Genomic DNA, 13,731 nt, shown 5'->3' on the forward strand with positions numbered 1-13,731 from the left:
CAGACCCAGACCCAGGCCCAGGCCCAGGCCCAGGCCCAGGCCCAGACCCAGACCCAGACCCACACCCAGGCTCACGCCCAGACCCACGCCCAGACCCAGACTCACACCCAGACCCAGGCCCAGACCCAGACTCACACCCAGACCCAGACCCAGACTCACACCCAGACCCAGACTCACACCCAGACTCACACCCAGACCCAGGCCCAGGCCCAGACCCAGGCCCAGACCCAGGCCCAGACCCAGGCCCAGCTTACGGTGGGTTGTTGTTGAGTCGTCCTTCTCTAAAGGAACCAGGCTGCTGTTCCTCTGCTGATGCCTTGATGGCGCTGTTGTACTGCAGACTGTAAAATACAAAATACACCATCCAGATCTCCTTCTTCAGCAGAAGAACAAATTGCAGCTGAATAAGCCGCACTTGGTATTGTAAAGCATAGATAAATAATACTTCATAACACCGAGTTGTTCATAAAGGAGCATGATGCTCATTCTTGGCCTAACTGATGAATGAAGGTCTTTCCAGAGGATGAGTTTCCTCTTTAAGGACACAGCTGAGTCGTCATATTTAAAGGCAGGTTAGTGATCTTCTTGTTGATCTCATGACATCCTGACATCAGTCAATGAATCAAATGCTGAGAGAAGAAAGAAGATAACATTCAGTATGTCTGTCAGGATTGTAATAAACGCTACCAATCATTTCATTCAGCCGCATTCTACCCCTCTGTCTACCTGCATGTCTACCTGCATGTCTACCTGTGTGTATTCTGCCCATACACTCATTGCACTCATCTGCAGACGAAGACTCCATAAAACAAAAGGGAATGGACTCTTGAGTTTTTCATGAATGAATTATTTTGACACATTGTGTAAGGACTCATAGACCTACAGACTCTTTGGTCTATGAGTCCTGACACAATGTGTGTAAGGACTCATAGACCTACAGACTCTTTGGTCTATGAGTCCTGACACAATGTGTGTCAGGACTCATAGACCTACAGACTCTTTGGTCTATGAGTCCTGACACAATGTGTGTCAGGACTCATAGACCTACAGACTCTTTGGTCTATGAGTCCTGACACAATGTGTGTCAGGACTCATAGACCTACAGACTCTTGGTCTGGTGGAGTAACACCTTGTTGCTCACCTCCTGTTTCTGTGTGCAGCAAAACAAAATGTACTGAGCTTCTGGAACTGACCATTGAGTGCAGCACCTGTTATGATGCAAGAGATTATATTGTTATTATTATTGTGTGTGCAGCGCTGTTGACCCCCTCTGTTTGCTCAGGTCCAGAGATCACAGACGAGCTGCTCAAGGTGTTGCGTAAGCGCCTGGACGAGACCACCCTGGACATCATCACCGTCATGCTGGTCAGGAACTGCAAGCTGACTCCGGCCGACGTGGAGGTGAAGGCTCTTTGACTCTTCTTTGTAGAAAGACATGAAAACAGCAGCAAAACCTTTCTGTTGTTTGTGGCTTCCCTGTAGTTCTGAGTACACCCAGAATTATGAGTTTTTATTGGGCCAACCAGAGAGCACCAAGTCTCTGCACATCTTTTTCAACTACACCTTGAATAAGGAAGGTAGCGCCTAGTAGCACTTTAGTAGCATTTAAATGTCTCTTACTGATAGCACTTTGTAGTTTAACTTTGTTGTAGAAATTGTACTTTCTTGATTCTTGTTGTTGTGAGTTTGTCCTCATGGTTAAATTCACTTATTGTAAGTCTCTTTGGATAAAAGCATCAGCTACATGACATGTGTTTGATGGAAGCGTCAGCTACATGACATGTGTTTGATGGAAGTGTCAGCTACATGACATGTGTTTGATGGAAGTGTCAGCTACGTGACATGTGTTTGATGGAAGTGTCAGCTACGTGACATGTGTTTGACGGAAGCGTCAGCTACGTGACATGTGTTTGATGGAAGTGTCAGCTACGTGACATGTGTTTGATGGAAGTGTCAGCTACGTGACATGTGTTTGATGGAAGCGTCAGCTACGTGACATGTGTTTGATGGAAGTGTCAGCTACATGACATGTGTTTGATGGAAGCGTCAGCTACGTGACATGTGTTTGATGGAAGTGTCAGCTACGTGACATGTGTTTGATGGAAGCGTCAGCTACATGACATGTGTTTGATGGAAGCGTCAGCTACGTGACATGTTTGATGGAAGCGTCAGCTGCATGACATGTGTTTGATGGAAGTGTCAGCTAAATGACATGTGTTTGATGGAAGTGTCAGCTACATGACATGTGTTTGATGGAAGCGTCAGCTACGTGACATGTCTGATGGAAGCGTCAGCTGCATGACATGTGTTTGATGGAAGTGTCAGCTACGTGACATGTGTTTGATGGAAGTGTCAGCTACATGACATGTGTTTGATGGAAGCGTCAGCTACGTGACATGTGTTTGATGGAAGTGTCAGCTACATGACATGTGTTTGATGGAAGTGTCAGCTACATGACATGTGTTTGATGGAAGCGTCAGCTACGTGACATGTGTTTGATGGAAGCGTCAGCTACGTGACATGTTTGATGGAAGCGTCAGCTGCATGACATGTGTTTGATGGAAGTGTCAGCTAAATGACATGTGTTTGATGGAAGTGTCAGCTACGTGACATGTGTTTGATGGAAGTGTCAGCTACATGACATGTGTTTGATGGAAGTGTCAGCTACATGACATGTGTTTGATGGAAGTGTCAGCTACATGACATGTTTGATGGAAGCGTCAGCTGCATGACATGTGTTTGATGGAAGTGTCAGCTACATGACATGTGTTTGATGGAAGTGTCAGCTACATGACATGTGTTTGATGGAAGCTTCAGCTACGTGACATGTGTTTGATGGAAGCGTCAGCTACGTGACATGTTTGATGGAAGCGTCAGCTGCATGACATGTGTTTGATGGAAGTGTCAGCTAAATGACATGTGTTTGATGGAAGTGTCAGCTACATGACATGTGTTTGATGGAAGCGTCAGCTACGTGACATGTTTGATGGAAGCGTCAGCTGCATGACATGTGTTTGATGGAAGTGTCAGCTACGTGACATGTGTTTGATGGAAGTGTCAGCTACATGACATGTGTTTGATGGAAGCGTCAGCTACGTGACATGTGTTTGATGGAAGTGTCAGCTACATGACATGTGTTTGATGGAAGTGTCAGCTACATGACATGTGTTTGATGGAAGCGTCAGCTACGTGACATGTGTTTGATGGAAGCGTCAGCTACGTGACATGTTTGATGGAAGCGTCAGCTGCATGACATGTGTTTGATGGAAGTGTCAGCTAAATGACATGTGTTTGATGGAAGTGTCAGCTACGTGACATGTGTTTGATGGAAGTGTCAGCTACATGACATGTGTTTGATGGAAGTGTCAGCTACATGACATGTGTTTGATGGAAGTGTCAGCTACATGACATGTTTGATGGAAGCGTCAGCTGCATGACATGTGTTTGATGGAAGTGTCAGCTACATGACATGTGTTTGATGGAAGTGTCAGCTACATGACATGTGTTTGATGGAAGCGTCAGCTACGTGACATGTGTTTGATGGAAGCGTCAGCTACGTGACATGTTTGATGGAAGCGTCAGCTGCATGACATGTGTTTGATGGAAGTGTCAGCTACATGACATGTGTTTGATGGAAGTGTCAGCTACATGACATGTGTTTGATGGAAGTGTCAGCTACATGACATGTGTTTGATGGAAGTGTCAGCTACATGACATGTGTTTGATGGAAGTGTCAGCTACATGACATGTTTGATGGAAGCGTCAGCTGCATGACATGTGTTTGATGGAAGTGTCAGCTACATGACATGTGTTTGATGGAAGTGTCAGCTACGTGACATGTGTTTGATGGAAGCGTCAGCTAAATGACATGTGTTTGATGGAAGCGTCAGCTACGTGACATGTTTGATGGAAGCGTCAGCTGCATGACATGTGTTTGATGGAAGTGTCAGCTAAATGATATGTGTTTGATGGAAGTGTCAGCTACATGACATGTGTTTGATGGAAGTGTCAGCTACATGACATGTGTTTGATGGAAGTGTCAGCTACATGACATGTGTTTGATGGAAGTGTCAGCTGTTTGATGGTGTTCTCTGCTCAGTTCATCCAGCCTTCAGGCTCTCCGGCCACAGAGGTCATGACCTTCGGCCTCCCCCGGTACTGCCTCCCCTGGCTGCCCGCCGTGGCGCACTACCTGAGGCAGAACCTGCTCATCTTCCTGCACGTCCCCAAGTACACCGACAGCAACACGGCGCACCACTTCAAGGTACGGCCGCCTCGTGGCACCCAGCTAACCGTGTGATGCATCAAACTGCTGTGACGTCGCTCTGTCTATTGCTCCATGTGCTTTGTTTCTCATGTGTGGAATAAACAACGTTGTCAAAACTGAATTTCCCCAAAGATGATGAAAGCTGTGTCTTTCTATTTGGCCTGGAGAGCCTGGAACAAAACAACATGCTGGATATCAAACCTTTCTTTGAGTTGCAGACAAAGGCCAAAATCTGATGGTTAACCTTAAAGTTCTGCTTCATCATGGGTCATGTGTCGTAGTTTTATTTATTTTCTACACGGCTTCTGTCTGCTCAGAGGGCTTTCTGAGGCAAAGCAAGGTAATTGCTGAGATCTGGGAACATGTTCAGCAACATCACGACAACAAAGTCTGACGGGCCGAGAAACACAAGCGGTAGATAATTGGGAGGAAAAAGGAAAAAACAACAGCCAAATCATCTAAATGATTGTATTTGAAGGTCAAATAGAAAGTGAACTATGCTAATAAGCGCTCAGACAGGAGAGCTGTGCACAAAGTCCAGCAGGTCAAAGCTGAAGCACGAAGTTCTCTAGAAGCTGACGGATGTGAACTGTGTGTCAAAACATTTCCATTTACCTTTTGTTTGACTAAACCTTGTAAAAGCCATGGATCAGAATTACCCCTGAAAGCCTCTTTTCCTTTATCTGACCCCAAATAATGGACAAAAAAGATTATTCACACACTGTCGCAAAATACGTGGCGCTAAAAGCTTGGTGACTGAGTCACTGCAGACTACACATTACCCAGCCAGCAACTATTAGAGCTGCCACAAAAATGGCAAATGTTTTGATTATTGGTGGATTGGTTTTAGTCATTTTTAAGGAAAAAAAAAGTCAAAATGTTCTGATTCCAGTTTCTTAAATGTGAATATTTTCCGGTGTCTTTACTCCTGGACAGTAAACTGTATTTAGTTACGGCACAGATTTAGTAGTTTTAGGAGTTGGACATTTCCGTCAAATTTGGTTTTCACTTTCCTGTAACGAGAGGAACACTCATCAACTCTGGAGCTAGCGCCAGGGATGAGTTAGCTAGCATAGCTGGAAGCAGAGGAAACAGCTAGCCAAATGAAGCTAAACCTCTGGAGCTAATTAAAATTTATTTTTCCCATACACAACACAACTCTTTTGGGGTTACTATGCGTTGTACCTACCCCGCCTAGGCTTTAGTCATGCAGCATGTTGTAGGTTCCAAGAGCAAAGAGCTAAGGAAGAGAGAGCATTTCCAGCAGCCATCTGATGATCTCCAGAGGATGTGTGATATCTCTCTCACTCAGAACCCGAGAAACGGCCGCTGCTCCAAATGTCTGAGCAGTGGAAAGGTCATAAAAACAAAGTCAACAGTCCGGCTTTTTCTTAAGTCCCCGAACTCCTTTGAATGAGTTGTTGACTTGTACAAATAAGTAATTGCTCCCTGCACTGATGATGCCTGTTGGACATGAAGGGCTCTAAAGCAGCTCTGCTCAGCGGGATCGGGATCAAGAATGAATCAATCCTAGATGTGGGAGGCTTCCAGCTCTGCAGACTGGCAGAGACTGAAATCATTTTTGACAAGTCTCATTGTGATGTATGGAATAAATGCTGACTCGTGTGGTTTGAGCTTCCAGCTGATTTGCTCTCCTGTTCCGTCTGCAGCACTACTTTCATCTGAGCAGCGACTTGGCCGACGGGGATACCTACCTCTACAATAAACCTGGAGGCCAGGGGACGGGAGGCAAAGGTAGAGTGTGTGTGTGTGCGTGTGCGTGTGCGCGTGCGCAAGCACGTGTGCGTGTGCGCGTGCGCAAGCACGTGCACGTGCTTGCATTTACTTACTTCCTCCGGTTCTGAAAAGTGAAGCCAATGCAGAAGTGCCTTAACTTGCATTCTCTCTACCGACTCCTCTGGTTGTATAGAAGTATATGCTTCATGTGTTAAAGCTGCATTCTCTCTCCTGACCACCATGACTCTACTTCTCTTGATGTATTCCCTCAGTAAACATTACAGTAAGTTATGGTCATTTAGAGTCTGGGCCCTCTGTTGTCAAAGAGGAGCTCAGTGTGGGACGTCTCTGTGGGGCGAGAACACACAACTTCATCAGCTCTCACCAAAAGGGCAACTAGTTAATGATGTGAATGACGAGTTTACCGAATTAAAACCCTCATTTACTGTTACTAACCTGCTACCGCTCATTGCATTTCAACTTAACATTTGGCTCATAGTCACGCCGCTACATGCGTCATTGTGGAACACGCTATCCTGAATAGCTTGTTCCGTTACGGACAAAATTGTCATATTTCAAAAACATCTTCTTCTACATATCGGCCCAAATGATGCAGATGAAGTAACCAGACATTAAACTCTGAGCTCCTCAGACACGAGGAAGATGGACTCGTCTGAGAGCAACAGCCTTTTTCATTTTTGCCCCAACATTGCTAACACTTGGAAACATGTTGGATAAATAGATTACAGCGTTTTTCAAATTTTGTAAAATATCATTTACGGGATTCTAACTGCACAGCAGACATGTTGGAGTTGTGATGGTGGTGCTCCCATAGAGCAGCAGACTTGTATTGCAGTGAGGAACCTGTGACACCTCCAGGCGTTCAGAGGGTTAACAGTGTTGTGTGACTGCAGAGAAGTGGCAGCTCTCTGGGGATCCTCACCTAAAGTCTCTCTAAGCGACTTCTCTGCGCCTGTCAGCTCCTGAACAGCGAGGGCTCCTGCACTCGTCCCACTTAGCTGTCTAACTACTTTTTAATTGCTGTGCGGAGGAGCTCTGACTCCGTCTCATTTGTTTAACAAAGTGCTCAAGTCGTGTGATGCTACCTGATCCCTGCCCGGCGCTTGAAATGACGGAAAGCTCTTCCTGTTAGCTAATCACGGCCGCGGCGCTGTTGTGTTCACCTCGTGTGTGAGTCACCGGGATAAAGCGTGGCCCCGGAGACCCGACTGTAGCAGGAGGACCAGAGGAGGAGGGCTGAGTGCCTTCACGGCTGTTTACACGTCCGTCTGCACCACAACTGTGCAAGAAGCATTCCCCAATCTTTACAGGCGTGTAGTCGAGATTAGGAAGAAATCCGAGCTGGAAGGTAGTAGGGCTCTGACTCCCACGTGATGCGGGTCGAGAAGATCAAAGAGTTGAGTGAATGTCTGTTCTGAGAATAGGGAGGTGGTTGTAACCTACAGGGCATTGGGTGGTAAGGTCAATCATTATGAGTGGTTATCGCACCAGAGGCAACTGCAAGGAAGACGAAGACGTAAGGGTTCTTACGATCATGGAAAACCTGGAACAGTCATGGAGTTTTAAAACAGTTATTTCCAGGCCTGGAAAGGTCCTTCAAAAGAATAAAATCCCCAAAGTTTAGTAAAAGTCATGTAAATGTGTTATATTCATGTGTTCATGACGTTCATTTACGCTGAGTTTGAAATAATGAATATGCTTTTAAAAGAAAGACTCAAAATATAAGCAGGCATACATACAGGCATCTATATACATGTTTATTCTTTTAATCAAACTATTGTCTCATTCATTTGTGTCATTTAAGGTTTACTGTTCAATTCAGTTTATTTTGTATAGCCCAACATCACAAATACAAGTTTTCCTCGGAGGGCTTTATAATCTGTAACATAACATCCTGTCCCGGGACCTCACATTGGATCAGGAAAAACTCCCCCAATAAAGATAGTAAAAACCCTTTTACAGGGAAAAAAAGGGAAGAAACCTGAGGGAGAGCAACAGAGGAGGATCCCTCTCCCCGGATGGACAGAAGCAATAGATGTCATGTGACCAGAATGAATAACGTAACAGAGTTACAGCACATTCAATGAATGTGACAGAAATTATTCATATAATGAGTAGTAGGCATGGTCCATGATCCAGATAGCCACGATCCATTAAGCAGAAGGAGGTAGAGAGGAGGGGCATCCCAGGGGCAGTGGGAGGAGAAAGCAGGGCCATGGCAGCTGGCAGGACGGCTCCAGGCCAGTTGCATCAGCAGGGCTAGGGTTGCAGGCAGCCACGAATCCATGGAAAAAGAAAGTAGAGTTAGTAATATGCATTGAAGAGATTTATTCATTTATCCAGAAGGAGAGAAAGAAGAGGTGAAGAGGAGGAGAGGAGGAGCGAAAGAGGAAGAGAAGGAAAGGAGGAGCTCAGTGTATCCTAAAATGTCCCCCAGCAGTCTAGGCCTATAGCAGCATATCTAGGGGCTGGACCAGGGCAAACCTGTGCCAGCCCTAACTATAAGCCTGAAACAGCCCTAACTATAAGCGCCATCAAAGAGGAAAGTCTTAAGTCTACTCTTAAATGAGGTGACTGTCTGCCCCTCGGACTGAAAGTGGAAGCTGATTCCACAGAAGAGGAGCCCGATAACTGAAAGCTTTAGACCCCAACCTACTTTTTAACACTCTGGGAACCACAAGTAACCCTGCATTCAGTGAGCGTAATGCTCTCGTGGGGTAATATGGCACTATAAGTTCCTTAAGATATGATGGTGCATCACCAGTTAAGGCTTTGTAGGTAAGGAGAAGGATTTTAAATATGATTCTCGATCTTACAGGAAGCCAGTGGAGAGCAGCTAGTACAGGAGTAATGTGATCTCTCTTCCGCGTCCTCGTTAGTACACGAGCTGCAGCATGTATGTACTGTATGCTTTGTATTCTCATTGTTAGTTTAAATACTACATTTACTCACTTTTTACTGTCTACACCCAGATTTTGGTCATGTACATTTGGTTTAAAGTCATGGAGAAGTCATGGAGACCCACTGGTCAAAACGTGTCTGAACCCTGCCTCTTGTCTCCCTCTCTGACCACACCTGTTTAAAACCCGGCCTTCATTTTGAGCTCAACCACACACGTGAAAAGTTGTATTTCCTGCACGGCTGAGGCGTCACGAGGACGGATGTGGAATCTCATAACAGAGAAGAATAGAAAGCATCCCGGTGTGCACGGCCAGGACAGGAGGCTCTGCAGCGGGGTTAGAACCACCAGAGCGTCATTGGGTCCATCTCCTGAGCATCAGTGATGTTGAGACGAGAGGAGCCGCTGCTCTGTGTGTTTATCGTGTCACAGGGCGTCTTCCCTCTCTTTGTGAATGGATACATGATGTTCATACTACCTCTCATTTTGGTGAAAAAAACATGGTTATTGTTAAAGTGTCAACAATTGTCTCCTTTATGGCAAGTTTATCTCTCAAGACATCCACCGGCTGAGTCGCACATCCAGGACTGACTCGCACATCCAGGACTGACTCGCACATCCAGGACTGACTCGCACATCCAGGACTGACTCGCACATCCAGTACTGACTCACATCCAGGACTGACTTGCATCCAGTACTGACTCACACGTCCAGGACTGACTCACACGTCCAGGACTGACTCACACATCCAGTACTGACTTGCATCCAGTACTGACTTGCATCAAGTACTGACTCAAACATCCAGTACTGACTCACACATCTAGGACTGACTCGCATCCAGGACTGACTCACGTCCGTCCAGTACTGACTCACGTCCGTCCAGTACTGACTCACGTCCAGTACTGACTCAAACATCCAGGACTGACTTGCATCCAGTACTGACTCACACGTCCAGTACTGACTCACACATCCAGGACTGACTCACACATCCAGTACTGACTCACAGAACTGTCCAGTACTGACTCACACATCTAGTACTGACTCACATCTAGTACTGACTCGCATTCAGTCCTGACTCAAACATCCAGTACTGACTCAAACATCCAGTACTGACTCACATCCAGTACTGACTCACACATCCAGTACTGACTCACACATCCAAGACTCACTTACTCATCCAGGACTGACTTGCACATCCTATGCTTGGGCCTGAAGTGAGGAACTGGTGCATCTGAAGGAAAAGGCGCTGCTGTGACAAAACAGAGGAGAAGGTGTCAGACAGTATGGCAATTAAAACCAGCTTTCATATTTCCAGTTGCACAGATGACCCCGAGGCTAAATGAACACTGCTTCCCTGTCTCTTTGGATAACTGTGAACAAAAGCAAATGCTTTGTCTCTGCAGCTCGTCGGTTCTGCACTAGTTGGTGATCAGTCTTCTGCTCTTTCAGGTATCGCCTGCATCGCCCTCTCCTTCCTGGACGCCCGCGGTCGTCCTCTTCCGGTTCAGGACTGTGCTGCACCTCAGAGGTCAGAGAGCTGCACGATCCCGCTTCATCCAGACCACTTCCATGAGCTGACCACCGTGGGTAAAGCGGACTGCGTCGACGTCGTCTCAGGTACACGAATAGCTGGGGGAACAAAAGTTAAACCTTGTTATTAACCTTTGGCTCGATCAGGGAAGAAGTCCCGTTCTGAAAGTGGTCCATCTGGTAACTGCAGGTAGGGCTGGACGGTATGGCCAAAAATTCATATCAAAGTATTTTTGTAAGATTCTGCCGGTTTCACGGTATATCACAGTATTTTTTTTAAAATAAACACATTCATTCATTGATGCCAAAAAGGACCGCCGGCCAACTGAACAGCTGTTCTCTACTCGTTGTTCACCAGCAAGCGGTAAACAGCTGTTTGTACGTTTGTACATGGAGGGTGTTAGGAAACATGGAGGGATTTAGGACCCAGGGGAATGTAGGTGAAAAAGGACCAGAAGTGTCTGTCTCTTCCTGGCTTTTTTAATGTCGCGACGGAGTTTCTTCTTCTTGTGATAGTGGGTGAGCTTTGCCCAGCATGCAGTTCGCCGGTGTAATTTTATAAATGTACAATTTTACGTGCTAAAGAGCGTTAGTTGTTTATTAATAATAACCATGACTACAGTAATAACCATGACTACAGTAATAACCATGACTAAAGTTAGAACCATGACTAAAGTTATAACTATGACTAAAGTTATAACCATGACTAAAGTTACAACATGACTAAAGTTATAACATGACTAAAGTTATAACCATGACTAAAGTTATAACATGACTAAAGTTATAACATGTCTAAAGTTATAACATGACTAAAGTTACAACATGACTAAAGTTAGAACATGACTAAAGTTATAACCATGACTAAAGTTAGAACATGACTAAAGTTAGAACATGACTAAAGTTACAACCATGACTAAAGTTACAACATGACTAAAGTTATAACCATGACTAAAGTTACAACATGACTAAAGTTACAACATGACTAAAGTTACAACCATGACTAAAGTTACAACATGACTAAAGTAACAACATGACTAAAGTAATAACATGACTAAAGTTACAACCATGACTAAAGTTACAACCATGACTAAAGTTACAACATGGCTAAAGTTACAACATGACTAAAGTTACAACCATGACTAAAGTTACAACATGACTAAAGTTACAACCATGACTAAAGTTACAACATGACTAAAGTTACAACCATGACTAAAGTTATAACATGACTAAAGTTATAACATGACTAAAGTTATAACATGACTACAGTTATGACATGACTAAAGTTATAACATGACTAAAGTTACAACATGACTAAAGTTACAACATGACTAAAGTTACAACCATGACTAAAGTTACAACATGACTAAAGTAACAACATGACTAAAGTAATAACATGACTAAAGTTACAACATGACTAAAGTTACAACCATGACTAAAGTTACAACCATGACTAAAGTTACAACATGACTAAAGTTATAACATGACTAAAGTTACAACCATGACTAAAGTTACAACATGACTAAAGTTATAACCATGACTAAAGTTACAACATGACTAAAGTTACAACATGACTAAAGTTACAACCATGACTAAAGTTACAACATGACTAAAGTAACAACATGACTAAAGTAATAACATGACTAAAGTTACAACCATGACTAAAGTTACAACCATGACTAAAGTTACAACATGACTAAAGTTACAACATGACTAAAGTTACAACCATGACTAAAGTTACAACATGACTAAAGTTACAACCATGACTAAAGTTACAACATGACTAAAGTTACAACCATGACTAAAGTTATAACATGACTAAAGTTATAACATGACTAAAGTTATAACATGACTACAGTTATGACATGACTAAAGTTATAACATGACTAAAGTTACAACATGACTAAAGTTACAACATGACTAAAGTTACAACCATGACTAAAGTTACAACATGACTAAAGTAACAACATGACTAAAGTAATAACATGACTAAAGTTACAACATGACTAAAGTTACAACCATGACTAAAGTTACAACCATGACTAAAGTTACAACATGACTAAAGTTACAACATGACTAAAGTTACAACATGACTAAAGTTACAACATGCCTACAGTTACAACATGACTAAAGTTATAACATGACTAAAGTTACAACATGACTAAAGTTACAACATGACTAAAGTTACAACCATGACTAAAGTTACAACAATGACTAAAGTTACAACATGACTAAAGTTACAACCATGACTAAAGTTACAACATGACTAAAGTTACAACCATGACTAAAGTTATAACATGACTAAAGTTATAACATGACTAAAGTTATAACATGACTACAGTTATGACATGACTAAAGTTATAACATGACTAAAGTTACAACATGACTAAAGTTACAACATGACTAAAGTTACAACCATGACTAAAGTTACAACATGACTAAAGTAACAACATGACTAAAGTAATAACATGACTAAAGTTACAACATGACTAAAGTTACAACCATGACTAAAGTTACAACCATGACTAAAGTTACAACATGACTAAAGTTACAACATGACTAAAGTTACAACATGACTAAAGTTACAACATGACTACAGTTACAACATGACTAAAGTTATAACATGACTAAAGTTACAACATGACTAAAGTTACAACATGACTAAAGTTACAACCATGACTAAAGTTACAACAATGACTAAAGTTACAACATGACTAAAGTTATAACATGACTAAAGTTACAACATGACTAAAGTTATGACATGACTAAAGTTATAACATGACTAAAGTTACAACCATGACTAAAGTTACAACATGACTAAAGTAACAACATGACTAAAGTAATAACATGACTAAAGTTACAACATGACTAAAGTTACAACCATGACTAAAGTTACAACCATGACTAAAGTTACAACATGACTAAAGTTACAACATGACTAAAGTTACAACATGACTAAAGTTACAACCATGACTAAAGTTACAACATGACTAAAGTTACAACATGACTAAAGTTACAACATGACTAAAGTTACAACATGACTAAAGTTACAACCATGACTAAAGTTACAACATGACTAAAGTTACAACCATGACTAAAGTTACAACATGACTAAAGTTACAACCATGACTAAAGTTACAACATGACTAAAGTTACAACCATGACTAAAGTTACAACCATGACTAAAGTTACAACATGACTAAAGTTATAACATGACTAAAGTTATAACATGACTAAAGTTATAACATGACTAAAGTTATGACATGACTAAAGTTATAAC

The 13,731-nt window shown here is 42.8% G+C and overlaps 1 protein-coding gene across 1 annotated transcript in view; it reads left to right on the forward strand.

Moving 5' to 3' along the window:
- Positions 1–13,731, forward strand: part of szt2 (SZT2 subunit of KICSTOR complex) — a gene marked incomplete at its 5' end in the record, with an annotated part of 149,193 nt that overhangs the window by 66,741 nt on the left and 68,721 nt on the right. Inside the window, 4 exons of the mRNA XM_079221464.1 lie at positions 1,283–1,401; positions 4,100–4,264; positions 5,938–6,022; positions 10,374–10,541. Of these exons, the coding sequence (XP_079077590.1) occupies positions 1,283–1,401; positions 4,100–4,264; positions 5,938–6,022; positions 10,374–10,541 (537 nt within the window). The remainder of the gene's footprint in view (positions 1–1,282; positions 1,402–4,099; positions 4,265–5,937; positions 6,023–10,373; positions 10,542–13,731) is intronic.

Source organism: Taurulus bubalis (genome assembly GCF_910589615.1).
Source record: "Taurulus bubalis genome assembly, chromosome: 7".
NCBI lineage: Eukaryota > Metazoa > Chordata > Actinopteri > Perciformes > Cottidae > Taurulus > Taurulus bubalis.